This window comes from Ruditapes philippinarum, unplaced genomic scaffold, assembly GCF_026571515.1.
Source record: "Ruditapes philippinarum isolate M1 unplaced genomic scaffold, ASM2657151v2 ctg3930_1_1_1_1, whole genome shotgun sequence".
Taxonomy (NCBI): Eukaryota; Metazoa; Mollusca; class Bivalvia; order Venerida; family Veneridae; genus Ruditapes; species Ruditapes philippinarum.
The window spans coordinates 38,041-58,085 of record NW_026858791.1 but is presented as its reverse complement, the minus strand read 5'-3'; the positions used below and the strand labels follow the sequence as shown (position 1 = coordinate 58,085).

At 32.0% G+C, this 20,045-nt stretch overlaps 2 protein-coding genes and 1 long non-coding RNA gene across 3 annotated transcripts in view; all 3 read right to left on the bottom strand.

Annotated features, from left to right (window-relative positions):
* Window positions 1–871: 871 nt before the first annotated feature.
* On the bottom strand, window positions 872–2,158 carry LOC132754287 (uncharacterized). Its single transcript, XR_009629060.1, has 2 exons — window positions 1,915–2,158; window positions 872–1,486 (listed from the first exon to the last, which is right to left on the bottom strand). It is a non-coding gene; the product is annotated as an uncharacterized LOC132754287 (long non-coding RNA).
* Window positions 2,159–4,517: 2,359 nt separating this feature from the next.
* LOC132754286 (uncharacterized) lies at window positions 4,518–10,819 on the bottom strand. Its single transcript, XM_060744902.1, has 6 exons — window positions 10,682–10,819; window positions 10,216–10,326; window positions 7,652–7,845; window positions 5,967–6,195; window positions 5,577–5,672; window positions 4,518–4,723 (listed from the first exon to the last, which is right to left on the bottom strand). The coding sequence occupies exons 1-6, from the start codon at window positions 10,719–10,721 to the stop codon at window positions 4,533–4,535; spliced, it is 861 nt and encodes a 286-aa protein (XP_060600885.1). The 5' UTR covers window positions 10,722–10,819; the 3' UTR covers window positions 4,518–4,532.
* A 3,065-nt stretch (window positions 10,820–13,884) lies between these two features.
* Window positions 13,885–20,045, bottom strand: part of LOC132754285 (uncharacterized) — a 30,814-nt gene continuing 24,653 nt past the window's right edge. Inside the window, exons 8-10 of the mRNA XM_060744901.1 lie at window positions 19,325–19,486; window positions 15,917–16,042; window positions 13,885–14,096 (exon numbers count right to left, since the gene is read on the bottom strand). Coding sequence (XP_060600884.1) covers window positions 13,900–14,096; window positions 15,917–16,042; window positions 19,325–19,486 — 485 coding nt within the window. The 3' untranslated portion in view covers window positions 13,885–13,899. The remainder of the gene's footprint in view (window positions 14,097–15,916; window positions 16,043–19,324; window positions 19,487–20,045) is intronic.

Sequence of the window (20,045 nt, the reverse complement as noted above, 5' to 3'; positions counted from 1 at the left end):
TTCTACGACATAAAAATTTCTGGCCGCTGGGCAGCCAACTTCACGCCGCCAGGCCACTGGGCCGCCAACTTTACGCCGCAAGGCCGCCAGGCCGCTGGGCCGCCAACTTCACAAATCTCTACCACTACCAATATTGTTTTAATTTAAGCCCTGGTATAAAATTTGCCTTGTGCGAGAGTTGGGAGAGGGAGTCATTAATTTTCGTTTTGTACTTGTAGTAAATTTAGGAAAGTACAAGGCTAGAGCTTAGGGCTTTGATGCCTATATTGTGTCAAGTACAAATGCTTTTATTTTGAATCAATAATTGCACTATGGAGTGCAATTTTTCCAGTGAATGTGTTTTGCATGTAAACAAAAATGTTCACCTAACGTTTATGTCTTGCTGAATGATTCAATACCACATTTTTATAGACTACAAACCCGCATGTTGGTCTTGTTTTTAAAGTAATAGATAAAAACACTGAATACTCTATTTTACTTTTTCAGTACTGTATACTGCAGATAATAAACAGGTCTTGCCACAAAACACAGCACTAGTCTGTAGGAACAAAACCTCTTTCTTGTCCTATTAATAACTTGAGAAGAAATAAGCCTAGATTTGAGTTCGGAATCGACTGTACCAGAAGATAACTTCTATTGAGTTCAGTAGATTAAAATCGTATGGTCTTGATAACACAAATATTGTCAAGCAATGTATGCCTCAGTGCTTGCAGCGCTTTGATTTTAAGCTGTTATAATTTGACAGGTGATAAAAAATGACCTTTGTTTGTTATATTTCCATTAAAACCTGCTATATTTGTAAAATATATTTTAATGACGTGCGATTTTGCCATTGTTTATTTTCACACATTATATTTACACAACAAAAGTATTAAAATTTGTCAGTGCATTTTATTTTCTTATTTGTTTTGTACATGTAAATACTGATAGATATTGATGAAACACGACGAAACACATTATCAGTGGTGGAAGTAATGTAACATCATCAAATTTTGAAATGTTGTCTGTTTTTATAGGTTAATTTTGTACAAATATCTTAGTTAAAACGCAGAAATAAAACTCATCAATGCGAGAATGGTGACACCGCAGAAATAAGATACGCAGAAATTTAAATCCCCTTATTTTAACAAAAATCGCAGAATATTAAGACCGCAGAAATAAGTACTTATACGGTATAATTAGGCAAAAAGGCGTTCCATACGACTATGATATGTTGTCGTTGTCTCTCAGTATGGTATCAACGTTTTGTCAAGACCTAACACAAAAAGAATATTAGTTTATTACTGCCCTTTTTATGCCTGAATAATTCTTAAATTATGGAAAATCTTCTAACTATTCGTATGATTTAACGTGTTGTTTCAGGAAGTTACAATCGACAACAACATGGTTGTCATAGTAATTGCCATTAATAATCGTATGAGACTCCCACTTTCTTTGTTGCTTCTTGAAACTTTGACCTTGTTATCATTATCAATATCGTCGTTGTCTGAAATTAAAACAAAGTATACTTAAATGACGTCATGAATCAAATTGTTCAATTCTTTTCCTTCAATAAGAATGTTAACAATTTATTTATGCCACTTTGAGCTGCATTTGTAACAAAGTGACGTCACTCACTTATGCTTATAATAGTTCTTATCTATTGAAATATGAATGAGTTAGGGCGCCCATTGTCGAATTGTAAACGTCAATGACTTCAAACTACTTGGCCTCTACCGCTGTGAGTTTGAATTCCACCAGCGACTTTAGATTGTTTTCATGTGAAGGCTGGTTTTCTACTCAGATGTCCTTCTTGGCCTTAAATAACGCCCGTAGTCGCATCTGAGGTATTCCTCCCTAGTTCAAATGTAAAAATGTAACGTGTTATGTTTGATAGTATACAGATTGGCAAAGCTAACAAATAAATACACCTACCTTCACTGCAAGTCGGTACGCTTGCGGAAAAATTTCCGGTTGACATACATTTAATCATCTCCGTACCATTTATTTTAAAGCCTTTCTCACATTGGAATGTTACGTTATTTCCAAATGTAAGACCACTTACATTCATTGTACCATTTGTTGGTGCTTCAACCTCACCACATTCTGTTAAACAATAATGAACACTACACAATAATACAAATTTATGTTTGTCAAAGACTTAACTTTTATCAATAAAACGTCATATTGGCCAAGAAATAAAGAAAGTGGTAGCGCATTTTATCGTAGGTTCAATTCCAATTTAAAGTTAAACAGCATAAAACGTGCGAAAATTGAGTACTGAAACTCGATTAATTGATAAAACAGTTATGTTGATTTTTTATTAAAAAAAACTATAATATAACATTTTCCCAATTTTTGTAGATTATTCTATAAAGACACATATAGAAGTGAAATAAAGTTTAATTTTTTTACGTAGGCCAATTGTAATTTAGATCTGGAAAAAAATGGTAGCCTTCGGACGCTTTGAAAATAAGTTTCTAAAAAAAGTATCATGTGGAAACAGAAAATCATAACTATTTTTACATCATATACAGTTAAGAAAATATTCAGCTGCTTTCACAGGCGAAGTATAGCGGTGTTATGTATAAAGTAAAGACAAAGTAAAGGGTGTAATGTATAAAGTAAAGACAAAGCAAAGCAGTGTAATGTATAAAGTTAAGACAAAGTAAGGCGGTTTAATGTTTAAAGTAAAGACAAAGTAAAGCGGTGTAATGTATAACAGACGCGAATATGCCACTAAAGTTATGAGTAGCCTGACGTCAAACAATTTGCAACTCAAGGTATTTTTATTCTTATGTTATCAACATGTATCAATGTACCTTACATTAAAACCCGGAAACAATTCTATCGGAAATTTGACTTATGGCAGATAGTTTACGAGTACCTGTCCCGGGGTAAAATTTATGATTAAATATTTATGTCTTAAAATGTGGCGAGTTTCTTGCCTTTATTTGTTACAAATGTGTAGCTGAATCACGACAGCCTGTTTATGGTATTTGTGAAAATAAATTTATGTAAATAATGAAACGGATATAATTTAAACGTTTTATAGGTAAACTGTAATGGTTATTACAGCAATTACATTGACATAAATGTAGTAAAATATTTTTACTTTTAAGACAAACATTTAAAAAAAATACAGCTAATTTGTTGATTAAGTAAGTCCTAGATCCATCGAATCAAACATTGCACTACATATTAGATCCTTAACATTACAAAAAGTTCTTATAAAGACGTGTTACCATTTGCTTTAACAAATTTGTACGTTACCAAAATTACAATTTTTCATAAACGACACGAAAAGAAATGCGATCAATACAATTTAGTCACTTACTTCACTGTTCAATTTCAAAGTCTTAACATGAATAAATAAACTTCATTTATCTTGTTCCATTTCATTGTCTGTAATATCTTTTAGCCTGCTGTTTTAATAGCCCACCCCCCTACAACCTCCGCATGCTGATGAACATTCGCTAAGTGTCACAGTTTTTACGGTTGAGTTTAGTAATATTCAAAATTCTCTCTGGTGCAGCCGGAAGATCCGTTTTTAGAGGCACTAGTTTATTTTCACTTTGAATTAATCCCCATTGTAGAGGATCAAGATCGTGAACAATCCATGTTTGAACTTGGTGGTAAACTGTGGTATTTTGCAGCAGTAGTAGGGGTAAAGTTCTCACTTGAACAATGTTTTTACTTTTTGCAGATTTTGCCACAAATCGCGTTTTTTACGAAACTCTTTGTTCCGATTTTGTTGAGTAAGTAAAGCGGTATAATTATAAAATTAAAGACAAGCGGTGTAATGTATTAGTGAATGAAAAGTAAAGCGGGGTAACGTATAAGTGACGCGAAGTAAAGCAGTGTAATGTATCAAAGTAAAGCGGTATAACGTATTACAGTAAGGACAAAGTACAGCGATAAAATGTTAAAGTAAAGACAAAGTAAGGCGATGTAATGTATTCAATTAAAGACAAAGAAAATCGGTATAATGTATAACATTAAGACAAAGTAAAGCGGTGTAATGTATAAGTAAAGCGAAGTAAAGCGGTGAAATGTATTAGGATAAAGACACAGTAAAGCGATGTAATGTGTAAGCGACGCGAAGTAAAGCGGTGAAATGTATAAAATTAAAGACAAAGTGAAGCGGTATCATGTATTAGTGAAGAAAATGTGAAGGGGTGTCATATATTAGTGACGCGAAGTTAAGCGGTGTAATGTATTAATGACGCAAAGCAAGCAGTGCAATGTATTAAAGTAAAGCGGAGTAATGTATTAAAGTAAGAATAAAGTACAGCGATGTAATGTATTAAAGTAAGAACAAAGTACAGCGATGTAATGTATTAAAGTAAAGACAAAGTAAAGCGGTGAAATGTATTTAATTAAAACAAAATAAAGCGGTGTAATGTATTAGTGACGGGAAGTAAATCGGTATAACGTATAAAATAAAAGACAAAGTAAAGCGTATAATGATTTTAAATGAAGACAAAGTAAAGCGGTGTAATATGTTAGTGACGCGAAGTAAAGCGGTGTAATGTAAAAAGTGAAGAAGAATTTTACACACCATTTGGCTTGCACTGGCCATAGGCTTGCCATTTCCCCTCGTCATTACAAAATGATTGACTGTACTTGAAATTGGAAGCCCAGTACCCGTCATAACACTCCAATGTGGCAAAGGCGCCAAATTCTGTACCATTTACTGTAGTATTCAAATATCCATTTGAATATTCCGGAGGATCACCACAGTCTTAAGAAGAAACAAAAAAGAAATTAATTACCAAAGCAGAGTTAATACATGCTGTAATTACTTAAAATGCAAAGTATCTTCTGAATATGCCGAAAATTGATATTGCTAAAGCTTATGCACTTGATAACACTATTGTAGTACCATTTTATGTACAGCAGATCGAAATTTACCGCTAAAATAAATGAATAAATAAATAATTAAATAAATAAAAATGAATTAATTAATAAATATTACAAGAAGGAAAAATATCAAAGAATGAAAGCTTTAAATAACATCCATATATCAAATGCATAACCATTTAAACATGGCAATTTTAAGAATTGATACGCGAAATTTTGGGGGAAATCTGATTCATTTTGCAATGCAACAGAGGGATAATCCAATTTATTTTGTAATGCAACAGCGGGAAAATCCGATTCATTTTGTAATGCAACAGCGGGAAAATCCGATTCGTAAAATCCAATTTGTTTTGTAATGCTTCAGCGTTTAAATCCAATTCATTTTGTAATGCATCAGCGGTAAAATCCAATTCGTTTTGTAATGCAACAGCGAGACAATCCGATTCATTTTGTAATGCAACAGCGGGTAAATCCGATTCATTTTGTAATGCAACAGCGGGTAAATCCGTTTCATTTCGTAATACAACAGCGGATAAATCCGATTCATTATGTAATGCAACAGCGAGACAATCCGATTCATTTTGTAATGCAACAGCGTGAAAATTCGATTCGTTTTGTAATGCAACAGCGGGAAAATCCGATTCATTTTGTATTGCAACAGCGGGAAAATCCGATTCATTTTGTATTGCAACAGCCAGCAGGGGGTAATTTTAAGTTTTTTTTAATAAACTAACCTCCATTTATCCAGCTATGCAGGATTCCAATGCCATTTTGGGCTGCATCGGCATATGTTCCTCCCCCAAATGTGTCAGGTATACATAACAAAGCTCCTAAAAATAAAACAATTAATTTAAAAAAAATAATACCAAATACTATCAACATAATTTTTTATGATATTACAGATTTTTTTATTGTGGACTAATTCCTTTTAAAGCAATAGCAATAACAATCTCACTTAAGTTCACTTATACTTCTTTCATACACGTACAGTTTAGCAATTAAAGGGCTGGTTTTAATCAGATTGAAGCACAAAAGAATGTATATACAAGAAACATATAACTGATGTGTAAAGTATGTAAAATCTAACAACTCTGTTTCACACAGATAATCAATCGCAAATTTACCAAAATCTTCATATGACGTTTTGTAGTCTATGGGTTTATACAGGAACAGTTTAATATCCTCAGTCATCGAAAACAAACTTCCTTTTCCATAAGCGGCCGTAAAACCACCAAATACGCATCTTGGAGCAGTTTTGTTGTTGAAAATGCTATAACCATATCTACTCGCAAGGAACGCTGAAGATGGGAAACGGAAGTCTTTGTTTTGACTGGATGTGTCCATAATCTGTGCCTGTTAATTAGTAAAAGATATATATAAACACCGCAATTATGTATTAGATAATGGACAAATATAAGGACTTTGATTAAAGATCAACTATTATGTATATGATAATGGACTTTTATCACATTAGATGCTGGTTCAAGCAGCCTCTCTGATTCTGTTGAAAAATCAATCAAACAGTCAAACAAACAAACAAACAAACAAACGACAACACATTTATAGCGCGTCAATGACGTTCGTTTCTAAAAATAGATAAAAAAACAGATGGTTCCCTTCATTAATTTCAATATGGAGACCATACCGGTAAATTTAAGGCATCATGAGGTTTCCTTTTTACTTATTTTTTCGTCGGCAAATTTCAATTTCGACCTTATATAATTTTCATAGTGATAAGTACGTTATTGTTTCCTCAGCTCTAAATATTGGTCCTTTGTATAAAATCTGGAATATACACTTATTATTTATCATGCAACTGCTATGGTAACTGCCCGATAACACTTGCCTGATAATTATTTTTGATATCAGGTCAGTAACCTGATATCAATAATAAGCCCCGCCCATTTTTAACGAACTTTTTTCAATTGCTTATATTCTCATTTTCATCAGCATGTGAATCTACAATGTAATCGCATACCCTTACAAATCTTGAATCAAGATGCGATATTTATTTATTTATTATTTCGATTTCAATTACGAATAAATTAGATAGCGAATAGTTTTAACACCAACTACATGAAGTGACGTCATAATTTATATTGCAAATGACATCATCAATGTTCACGTCATACTATACATGTAAACATAACAAACAGGCTTGACGATTTTCTTTGAGAACTTGTAAATGTTTACTTTATTTTGCCGGATAATTATTTAATAAGTGAACAAATTCTTTCGTTTAAAAAAAATAAGACGCATGTTTGTGAAGCTTGTGTTTGATTGCCGATTGGACTTTTGAAATTATCGTGAACTTTTGAATTTGACAATTCAAGACAAAAAATGCTGTAAAGTTTATGTGATTCTAAGGGATTTTTTGGATCAATGTTTAAATGAAAGGTAAGCATTTTATCTTGTTAGGCTTACATTCTGTTGTATCTTTTATCGGAGTCGAAAGAAAAAAATGGCCGCCATTTACAAATTCTAAGTTTCAGGGGCGGAGGAATTTGCTTTCAAGAATTATTTCTTTGAACAAAAATCCCCCTTTTTTACGAAATTCGCTATTTAAAAGTAGATTATTTTGTTATTTTGACAGTTTTTATGTGTTACATGATAAATAGAAAAACATGCTACTGTCTTTTGATATCAATTTTATCAGGCTCGGCTAATATGGGCAGAAAGGGCTCGGCCTTGCTTGCCGAGCCCTTTCTGCCCATATTAGCCGAGCCTGATAAAATTGATATCAAAAGACAGTAGCATGTTATTCTCTATTTGTCCAACTTTTGTCTATGTAAAAATTATTTTTTCTCACCGTAGCCAAGGTAAGTCCGTCACCAAGTTTAAAATTCATTAAAAACTCGGTAGCATACGATATTCTGTCCTCATCCAGCGGGAACATATATGTGAAGAAAGGAGTTATCGTTGATATTTTCCATGCATAAATTTCAAGTAGAGCTTCTGACACGATCATGTCGAAATATGTGTCTTTTCTACCATCAAATATTGCTAAAATAAACATAACCATTCAAATTTTACTGAAATAAACATAATCATTCAAATATTGCTGAAATAAACATAACCATTCAAATATTGCTGAAATAAACATAGCCATTCAAATATCGCTGAAATAAACATAACCATTCAAATATTGCTGAAATAAACATAACCAATCAAATATTGCTGAAATAAAAATAACCATTCAAATATTGCGGAAATAAACATAGCCAATCAAATATTGCTAAAATAAACATAACCATTCAAATATTGCTGAAATAAACAAAAACAATCAAATATCGCTGAAATAAACATAGCCAATCAAATATTGCTGAAATAAACATAACCAATCAAATATTGCTGAAATAAACATAACCATTCAAATATTACTAAAATTAGTATAACCAATCAAATATTGCTGAAATAAACATAACTAATCAAATATTGCTGAAATAAAAATAACCATTTAAATATTACTAAAATTAGCATAACCATTCAAATATTGCTGAAATAAACATTACCAATCAAATATTGCTGAAATAAACATTACCAATCATATATTGCTGAAATAAACACAACCAATCATATATTGCTGAAATAAACAAAACAAATCAAATATTGCTGAAATAAACATAACCAATCAAATATTGCTGAAATAAACATAGCCATTCAAATATTACTGAAATAAACATAACCAATCAAATATTGCTAAAATAAACATAGCCATTCAAATATTTTGCTGAAATAAACATAGCCAATCAAATATTGCTGAAATAAACATAGCCATTCAAATATTTTGCTGAAATAAACATAGCCAATCAAATATTGCGGAAATAATTTCAAATAAACATAACCATTCAAATATCGCTAAAATAAACATAACCAATCAAATATTGCTGAAATAAACATAACCATTCAAACATCGCTGAAATAAACATAACCATTTAAATATTGCCAAATTGATCAAAATTTGCTTAAAAAAAACGTAACTGATCAAATTAATATTGCTGAAATTACCACAACCAATTATATAATGCTGAAATAGCAAAAACCAATTAAATATTGCTGAACTGATCACATATTGCTAAAATAAATGTTGTTGAAATAACCATAACCGATCAATTTCGCTGAAATGACCATTACAGATCAAATATTGCTGCGTTAACTATAACCGATCAAGAAACTAAGTATATAAAGTAATTTCCACATTCCTTATTCCTTTTTCGAATAAGGAATAGGGAACTAGTCCCTGATTCCTTATTCAAATCTATATAAGGAAGAGCAGAACATTTATATAATATTATTTATGGATTATCAGCAAAACTAGAACCACAAGGTTACACTTAAAGAGGAACAAAAGATACAGCAAGTGCAGCATCAATCTATTAAACTAGAACTTCAAAAATCAATCAAAATCATTGCATACAGAACCCGTATCTAAATATTTTGAAAAAAAAAGTTCACGTCAAACAAGGAAAAAGGATCCAGTTCCTAATTAATTATTCAATTTCGAATAAGGAACAGAAGACGATCCGCAAAGAAAGACAGTAGTTGCAACTATTTCTGAAGTATCTGCATAAGAATTGCAAGGATTAACGCATAACGCATCTGCATAAAAATGATTTCAAAAAATGTTCAAGTCGAATAAGGAATAAGGAACCAGTTCCTTATTCCTTATTCTGCTCCAAATAAGGAACAGAAGAAGACACGCAATTATAGACAGCAGTTGCAAATATTTCTTATATATCTGCATAAGAATGGCAAAGATCAAATATGATCAAAATAATAATAAAGAATCTGCATAAAAATATTTTGAATAAAAATGTACAAGTCGAACAAGCAACCATTTCCTTATTCCTTATTCAACTCAATTGCATAAATTTTCTATATAAAACATTTTCGAAAAACGGTTAAGTCAAATCAGGAATAAGGAACCAGTTCCTTATTTCTTATTGATTTCCAAAAAAGGAACTGAAAAAGTTACCAAAAAAAGACGGCAGTTGCAATTATTTCTGCTGAATCTGCATTTCAATAATCGCAATTGGTGTCTTTCTTCGGTCACGATCGTAACAAATCGGTCATTTCCGGAAAGTTATTTTTTTACAATTTACGGTATTCAATAATTTTTAATCGTTTTTAATCGGAATTTTGTGCATAGCGATAAAGGATGTGTAATTGTAAATATTCTACTGCCTAAGATTAAAAAAAAAATGTTTGGCAATAATTGCTTTGCTACGATATTGACCAATGTTAGAATTGTTTTGGCGGGGAACGCATTGCAGTAAGACTACTTTAAATGATTTCACACTGCTTAAGAAATATAAATCATTAGAAAACAAACATAATTGTTATATAAATAAATGCATGCATATATCTTTTTACCTCCCTTCGTTGAGGAGTCCACCCATGCGCGAATCTTTGAGTCACTGTAACCGTAAACCAAACCGGTGTTTGTTTCGTTTTCATAGTCGTAAAATACATTAAGTGCTGATCCTTTAATTTAATAAAAGAAAGCAATTCAAAATACATTTATATAACAAAAAGCATTTAACTTACTATATAGCAATGGACAGTCGGTAATACAACATATTACGATTTACCTCATATTACAATTTGAGTGAAAAATAATTTTATCAATTCGTTTTGAAATATTACATGCACCTTTAAATCACTTGTAGCGAAAAAAAGGCTATTGGTTAGATAAAATCATTTTTATGTTGTGCTTTTTCATTTTTTATTTAAAACAACATATTGTGCTTTTCTATCTTATATCTAAAAAACATATTGTGCTGACTTATTTTTTATTTAAAACACTATGTTGTGCTTTTTTATATTCAAGACAGCATACCTATTCCATCTGCGTAGAAAGTTGTACCATTATACTCCATTTTAGCCCTAACAACAACAATACCGGGGTATTCTCCTAGACCATGCTCTAGTTCATAAAACGAGTCGCTGGCTGAAATGGAACAAAAGGAGTATACATACAGATCTACTAGATCTATTCAAGTCGTATTAAAGTCGCTAGGTAACCAGAATTTGTTAATAAAAGACAGTTTTTTTTCTCAATTTGGACGAGGTGTATACTGAATGCTTAAAACAAACTTTTTAAATTAATTTATCAATACAAGGAGTTTCCACCCGTATAAAAATTGATTTTAAATCTAACATTCCCCAAACAGATAGGACAGACATCAAGTACATTATTATATGCACAAAATTAGATAACTGTTTACAATATGCGACAAATATGACGTCAATAAACAAATTGACGTCATAAAAATACAGTTCAACATAATTTTATCAATTATTCGTATATGTTAGTGTTCATCCGTGCTGTTTTACAGAAATTAGAAAATTCAACGGGAGCGATAGCTTATTACACCTAATACAAAATTAGTGTTTAATTGTTAATGTCATTTTTTTATTTATTTATTTTTTTTTTTTTTTGGGGGGGGGGGGGAATGTTACTTTGCTCATTTATAAACAATTCTTGTAAAAAAGACAAAAATATGCCGTATTAAATTTATAATAATAATGTTAAAATAAAATTGCCTTAGATTTATATTGAAACCATTATATTTCTTTTAAAGAGATGTCGATTCTTGTCTGAGAGTCTTTCTGTTACACTTACAGGGGCGTAGCCAGCTTTTTTAACTGGTAGGCCCATAGAAGGGGGTCTAGGGGCTTAGCCCCCAGCTCGTTTAAAAAGAGCAAACTGCGCGTTCCAGAGTATTTTCAAGGAAAATTATCAAAACAACAATCTAAACTACGAATTTGATTAGGTGTAAACTTTAGGCTATTGAGGACGGTAAATCATGCATAAGCTTAAAACACAATTGATTTTACCATACGGCTTGAACCCACTACCGTCCCCACCCTGCCTGATTTTATTGTATTTTTGGGACTTTTGAAAATGTCAATTTATTGACCACTTGTAGGCCCGGGCTACGCCACTGACTTATGTATCCTCATTGTCGGATACCCACGGCCGAACCATTAACATTTATCAGCCGTGGGATTTTTTGCCGATATCCAATCGATTAGAGGTGTGGCAAAGGCAGCTATTTCATTGGCTGCCTCACAATTTCATGAGGCGATTAAAACCAATCAAAACGCTCGTTCTGTACGACGCTCGGTATTACAGACAATATGAAAAATTCAACATCGAAAAATTAAACGATTTCCAGCAAGAAAGTATAGATAATTTACTTTTACAGCGTGATGTTTTCCTTTCTGATTGATATTTGCTTGCAGAAGAACTGATTCGGCGATAGTTTTTGCCATTGATTTTTTTTAGCAAGACACGTACAACAGTTTCTAACCGTGGGCGCTGCGATTTTGTTTCTCATTGTTTTTTACCTCCGCTGTTGAAGAATATAGATTTGTTAAACACGATGTAATTGGTAGATATTTTACGCACCTGTTGCCGTATATCGACGCAAATCGATTCATTTTACCCACGGTTGATTGCATGTTATGTGACATGTTTATCAATCGTGGGTATCCGACGATGATGTATCCTTAACAAAATGATATATATAAATTTGTTGATTTGAAATATCACTTATGAATATTTAAAATGGTTAAATAACAGTACATCTTGAGTATATATACGTAATGTTTTATATATAACATAACATACCAGCTACGGATGAATACTAACATACTTAGTGTCAAGCTTTATTTGGCCTTATTATTGTTCAGTTAATTACGTCACTACGCAGTTCTATGAAGTACTTTGAAAAATAGAAGACCTCTATGCAATTGTGTACACCGGTCGTACTGACGTTATTTACTGTCATTTGAGACCAGCTAGTGCGTATACAATGACCATGAACAGATTTCGATATAGTACCGACTTTTGTTCTTCTATATAAATTAACACACATTATTTTGAAGATAAGCTAGACACTAATTAGCATGTAAGAATATAAATAGATAATAATTGTTCGTGCACTATGTATATGTTAGTGTTCATCCGTGCTGTTCAACAGAAATAAGAAACTTCGACTGGAGCGATAGCGACAGGAGTCAGAATGTTTCAAATTTCTGAAGAACAGCTACGGATGAACACTAATATATTGAGTGTCAAGCTTTATTTGGCTCTTGATTACGTCACTACGCGGTTTTATGAAACACTATGAAAAATAGAAGGCGACTATGAACGGATTTGAATATAGTTTCGACTTTTTTCTTTTATGAAGATTAACACACATATTTTTTTAAGATATACAGCGTTTTCATTGGATGACAAATAAAGCTGGACACTAAAGTATAATAATGCACGGTTTGCCATTCAGATGATTTGTAATTATTCTATCAGGCCTATTGGCCCTCGAGATTATCATACCGAACCGTTATTCTACAAAAAAGCACTCAAAGTTGATATCACTCATTGATACGTATTTTCCAAGGCAACATACTGCATGTACTGTAATTTAGTGTCCAACTTTATTTGTCATCCAGTGGAAACGCTGCATTTCTTCAAAATTACGAGATAGTATAATTTTCATAGAAGAACAAAAGTCGATACTATATCAAATTCTGTTCATAGTCGCTTCTATTTTTCATAGTGATTCAAAGAACCACGTTTGTAAAAATAGTCGTTTGCATAAATTTGCACAGGCGCTTTCGTGAATATTAATTAAGTAAAAATGACGTTAAAAGGTCAACCTACATGAATTTTGTATTTGTGGATAGAGGATAAACATGTACACGCAGTTCAGATTTAAAAAGATACTGCACGTGTAAATGTAAAAACCAATACAAAATGTCAATCAATATTTTTTATTACGACTGTAGGAAAAGGTCTTAATTAATTTGTGTCTTAGAGGCAAGTCACAGTGTCCAGTATACATGTATAAATCATATCAGAATATAAGCTACTGAGTAGAGTCAATACTCTAACTCATAAAAAAAGTGAATATTAATGAGGCCAAAAAAAGTTTGACACTATATATGTAAGTGTTCATCCGTAGCTGTTCTACAGAAATTAGAAACATACTCCGGTCGCTGTCGCTCCCGTCGAAGCTTCTAATTTCTGTAGAACAGCACGGATGACCACTAACATAAACGTAAAGATAGAACTGAATGGAAATGACCTTTAAAAGTGTTAGCTCTCAGTGTTTTCGTGTTGTCCAGTATATCTGGTTCCGGAAGTGATTCGGCCTTCCATGCCCGAACTCGGACATATCCAAAGCTTCCCCACCAGTATTCGTCATCGTCATCGTCATAGCCATAGCCATACCACTTGAAAAAACCTTGTTAAATGAAGGAATTTATTTCAATATCTACGCCTTTCTTCATAAAAAATCGTTGAATGAAAATATATAATTTTTATTTAAAAAATGCTTGCATACAATGACATAATACTTTCTTGTGGCTTTACTACTAATCTTGAACAAGAGCGATCACATGTGTCGCCTCGTGATAGCAATATACATGTTGCAGTAACTGTGAAGCAGGAAACAGAAAACAGGGCCAAACGTGTTTTTTTATTCAAGGGGCATAACTCAGCATAAGAGGAGAAGACAAAACAAATTTTAGAAATAAAAAATCATAAACGGACCATAACTCTGACAAAAATCATAAAAAGCAAAAATGCAGATAATATGCACAACATATTTTGTGACGAACGGACGCTTAGACAGACGGACGGACGTTCTTTTTACGTTAACATTATGTTTTATGTTGTTGTTTTTTTTTTAAACTTATTTGATCTCCTAAACCCCATAAGCACAAGTCTGTACGGAATGAACATGGCTATTCACCCGCTAATGTCACTTGAGTCTGTACGGGCAGATGGACAGACAGACGTCGTAGAAGTGATCCCTATATGTCGCCATTATTCTGTAGAGGCGACACAAAAATGGAACATTATAAGATGTATATACATGTATGTGTCCCTAAATGAACCTGTCGTGTTACGGTTAGTGAGCGACATTTTTATTATCAGCATATACGCAGTTGCTAGGCAATTACATTTATAAGTACATGCACTTGATTGTGCAAAATATTATAAATATTATAAACATAAAACATAATACATTATATCAATCAAACATATAAAAGATCTGAAAATAATTATACTTGAGGATAAGTTGTTGTTTTGTGTGTGTGTTTTTTTGGGGTTTATTTTGTTTGCGTGTGTGTTTTTTTTATATTTTCATGTGCATGAGTACAATGACACGATCGTAGACATTATTGGTTAGCAGGTTATTTATGACAAACTTTATCACTCTTGGGTAACATTAACTCTGTGAACTGCTCACTAGAAAATGTAATGAGTTCTAAACTGTTTTGTTCTGAACAAAACTGAAATATCTGATCAATTTTACTACATGTAGAAAGCTAAAGATGTACAACAGTTCAATTAGAAAATATTGATAGCTGCTACACAGTCGGCTTGTAAACATTAAATACACATGTTTTGAATTCACACAAAGTAGGTACGTTAGGTTTTAAATTATTCACAGGATTGGTGGTCACATAAAGAATATATAACGTTAGTATACAAAAAAAAATAAATAAAAAAAAAATAAAATAAAAAAAAACTGGCGTTGTTTTCTTAAAAAAGACCAACGCAGCTTCCCATACATAGTTACTTTATTATTTTATTTAGACATTTATTAGACATTATTCAACAAGAATTTCATAGATTTCAATAAATTGCTGTGATAAAGATAATATATCTTTAAAGAACTATCCTGTACATTGTATTTAATAACTATCCTTTACATTTTATTTTATAATGACGGGAACTATGCTTTACATTTTACTTTTAAATGTGAAGTATCCTTAAAATTTTGTTTTAAATTTACAAGAAATCTGTTTTACACAATTGGATAACCATAATGATAGCAGTCCGTAATTTAAAATTACTAATGAAAACTCCCTTTACTCATTTACTAGTATTCAGTTCTATTATGTATATTTAACAGGAAGTCTGTTTCAAGAAGGCCTCCGGTCGAAAAATGACAAAATATAGATTAGGAAAGAAGACAAAATGGTTAAGATGGAACAATACAGACTAAAAATTGGATTGAACAGACCAAGTATAGGAGAGTATTTTTAATCTTACCACTTGAGAAAAGGCCGTCATCACTCCTATCTCCAATAGGTCTGAAGGCGGATACATTGACAAAATTTTCATCATAGATATATACAACTGTACTTTCTCTTCGGTGAAGACTTGCAGGCGACTGACCTTGATAAAAAACTAGAAATCTGTCATCATGCCCAATTGCCCCCGCATGCAGCCAAAATTTCAGATGTTATGATAATTATTTAGTTCCAAATTTGTTTGCACAAATTATTTTTTTTCATTTTAAGTTCAAAGCCCTGAAAACTATTCAATGTTAACACAAACCATTTTTATACAAAGTTCAAGCCACTGAAACTATTCAGTGTTAACATTTTGTAAATTGCATATTGCATATTTGTAGCCAAAATAATGGCTGCATACATTTCCACAAAAGTATGAGTGCTGAAACTGAAAGTTCAAAATTTTTTCAACATTCAAGAAAGATAACTTTGTCCAGAATCATTAAACCACAATCAATTTCAAACGTGTACTCCTTATTTCTAAGATGTATTTATATGTCAAATTTGTGTTGAATGTGTCCAACCATTGAGAAGATAATGAACGGAAACTTAAAATTTCAGATTTTTTTTTCAAAGTTCAAAAGGGATAACTCTGTCAGCTATCATCAAACCATGACCAAATTCGAAATTGACCAATGCATTCTCATGACATAGAGGATAATTGTTTGTTTGTGTGTAAGATGAAATTTTATTCCATCGAGTGGGCTTTTAAAACAGTATTCTCACGAGTGGCGTAGCCACGAGTGAGAATAATGTTTTGAAAGTTCACGAGATGAAATAAAATTACATCTTACACAACAAACAAACAAATTTTCTTTTTATTTTATGCTTAAAAACAAGTTAAAACGAAATTTCTGTAATATTAACGTTTACTTAATATTAAAATCTGTTTTCCCCATTGAGAGCCCCATTTAGTCGGAATTTCTCATTAAAAACAAGAAGTCTTGAGCTGAAAAATAAGTCCGACAATCGACGTTAAATGACGGTAATATTAATCATTTTATTAAAAAAATATGAATGATCGCTCGTTTTAATAATAAAAACATACAATTCTTGTAGGAGAAAAAGTTCAACCATCCATCCATATTTCTGTTACTTACTGCGAATTTATATTAGACCTGGCTTTGTAAAATGTAAGCGGCAGCCATTTTTTAAAGTTGTGTATTTCAAGGGAGGAAAATAATTGTGTTTGATTCAGAGGAATATCATTTGGATTTGTTAGTCATACACCTTTTTAAAAGAAAGAAAACTTATTTGAGGATTGCAGCAGACAAAAAATAAGTGTTGACAGATGTGAAAACATTAAAAAAGCAGCTATGAAAATGGAAAACTTGGAAGCTTGCTCAAGAACGCTGGGTTGTTTTAACTTGTTCTTCGAGTGATGGCTGTGACATTGCTTTTCAATTTTTCATAAAGCATACGGCAGTTATTGCTCGTAGAATACTTTAATATGCCCAAATGTCATCAAGAGCAGTTTTGCATGTGGAAGAAATGTATTTTGCAGACTGTAAAAATGAAAACAAAAAAATTAGAGACGAAATTTGGTGATTGGAATTTGATTGAATAGAAGTAAGTTTTCTTCTTTTTATTACTTTTGACATTTAATTTATTTATCAATTTCAGCTTTGCTTTTTCTTTAAACAGCCTGACATTGTCAGAATTGTCAGCAAAAATAAAATTGAGGTACCACATGGTGAAAATCGTAAAAAACTAGTTTCGTCATTGAAAAGTGTGAAATTATATTTTGATAATTTTCACTGTGAAATTTTCAAATATAATTTTCACGGATAAATCAGTTTCCACTGAAAAGCATAAAATAAATATCCATATCTTTAATTTGAGTTAAATATGTACAACTGTTGGGGAGATAATGAATGGAAACTGAAATTTTCCTCATTTTTCAAAGTTAAAGGGGCACAACTCTAACACAATCATCGAACCATGACAAATTCGAACTTGGCCTGCGCATTCCTTTAACTTATCCATATGTCAAATTTGAGTTGAATGTGTAATACTGTTGGAGAGATAATAAACGAAAACTGAAAATTTCATATAATTTTCAAAGTGAAAGGGGAAAAAATCTGCCAAAAATCATTAAACTATAACCAAATTCAAACTTGACCTGCGCATTTCTTTGACATATCCATATGTCAAATTTGAGTTGAATATGGGGACTTAAATGAACAGAAACTGAAAATTTCAGATTATTTTTTTAAAGTCAAAGGGGCATTTATCTGCAAAAATCATTTAACCATGACCAAATTCGAACTTGGCCTGGGCATTCCTTTAACGCATCCATATGTCAAATTTGAATGTGTAATTATAATACTATTAGGAGATAATCAACAGAAACTGAAAATTTCATATAATTTTCAAAGTGAAAGTGGCATAACTATGCCAAAAATCAGTGAACCATAACCAAATTCAAACTTGACCTGTATTGTCTCATGACATATCCATTTGTCAAGTTTCAGTTGAATGTGTAATACAGCTGGGGAGATAATGAGCTGATACTGAAAATTTCATATTATTTTCAAAGTAAAAGGGGCATAACTCTGCCAAAAATCTCGAACCATGACAAAAGTTGTCCTTGACCTGTATTTTTTCATGATATATCCATATGCAAAATTTGAGTTGAATGTGTGCAACCGTTACTTAGATAATGAACAGAAACTGATGATGACGGAATGACAGAATGATGGAAGGACGGAATGACGGAACAGGGCAACACTATATTCCTCTGACATTATATGGCGGGAGCATAAAAAGAAAGTCTAAAATTGACAATCAAAGCACATAAAGTTAAAACCATATTAAGGGCCGGGCTTTGCAAAATTGTTTATAAATAAGCGTAAATGAACAATATCGTAAACTGTTGTTTGTTGGGTGCAAAACGATTTATTATAACTATAGTTAACATCGATTGAAAAATCTGTGACATTAGAGATGAATAATAAATATAAGATGAACAATTTAAGAAAAAATATATTCTATTTAAGCCAAAGTACAATTACCAATGCAAAATATTTGCATGTGTACCTTTCCACGTAATGAATTTGCGATACAATAATTATATTCTAATTAAATCATTAAAATTCAAACGATTACTCAAAAAAATACGCTGTTTCCAAAGTCATATGATATTCAAAGTGACGTTTTGATAAACTGACGTCATCGGGTGGTTACCCATGGACGGCACGTGTATGAAGACAACAATTTAAGCTAGTACAATAAACACGGGGAATTTTCAATTTAAAGCTTATCCACTGCTTATTGTACGTGTTTTTATTTTACGTAAGACGGGACGTTGAAATTGTTCATATTTTCAGCTTTGATTAAAGTATGTAGGTATAAGAAAATATTGCCAGAATATATTGTTGCTTACCAATAGCATGAAATATAAAGTTATCAACTTCAACCTGTACATCAACTATCAACGGTACTGTCCCCAGGCCATGTTCGAACTCGAGGTGCCACTTGGAACCGGTCCTTTGAAATATTGTCCAGTCACTATCATAATCAGCTGATGGTAAATAGATTCCTTTGGCTGTAATGAAAGAAGAAACGACTGCTGATAAATGAAGATTTTTGGACGAAGAAAAAGAAAAGAAAAAAGTAAAATATGTATAAAGTTATATTTTATTGTAGATGTGTGTATACGTAGAGTTAACCTAATGGCTATAATTTAAATTAGACTGTGAAAAATGTGGATCAAATTGTATATATATTAACTTTAGATGTTTAATTTTTTGCAAGACCACGATCTTTTCCTTTTTATTCTTTACTTTGATGGTACATGTTATTGACCTAAATATGAATGTATACAAATATAAAGGTTGTCCAAGTAAGATAATGTCCCTCGGTGCCGAGTTCGAAACAATCGCACATGTTCCTCGTACCAGGTTGAATGTAAAATAAATCTGTATGTATATGAATTTATTCATTTAGATAGACAACAACATTTATAACTCCCCCTCCCTAGCACCTGCTTACGCCGTATTCATTAATGTAGGATTAAACGATTTGAATTAATGAGCTCAAATGATCAGAAAGATTCACTATAGTAACCACAATGAGATGAAGTAAGGATCACGGTTACTGCTTTG

Excerpts from the sequence above, each read along its gene's own strand:
- LOC132754286 (XM_060744902.1), bottom strand. The coding sequence starts at position 10,721 with ATGGAGTATAATGGTACAACTTTCTACGCAGATGGAATAG. Across the intron at positions 10,327-10,681 it reads TTTCTACGCAGATGGAATAG|GATCAGCACTTAATGTATTT; the intron begins GTATGCTGTCTT and ends ATTAAATTAAAG. Across the intron at positions 7,846-10,215 it reads GGACTCCTCAACGAAGGGAG|CAATATTTGATGGTAGAAAA; the intron begins GTAAAAAGATAT and ends TGTTTATTTTAG.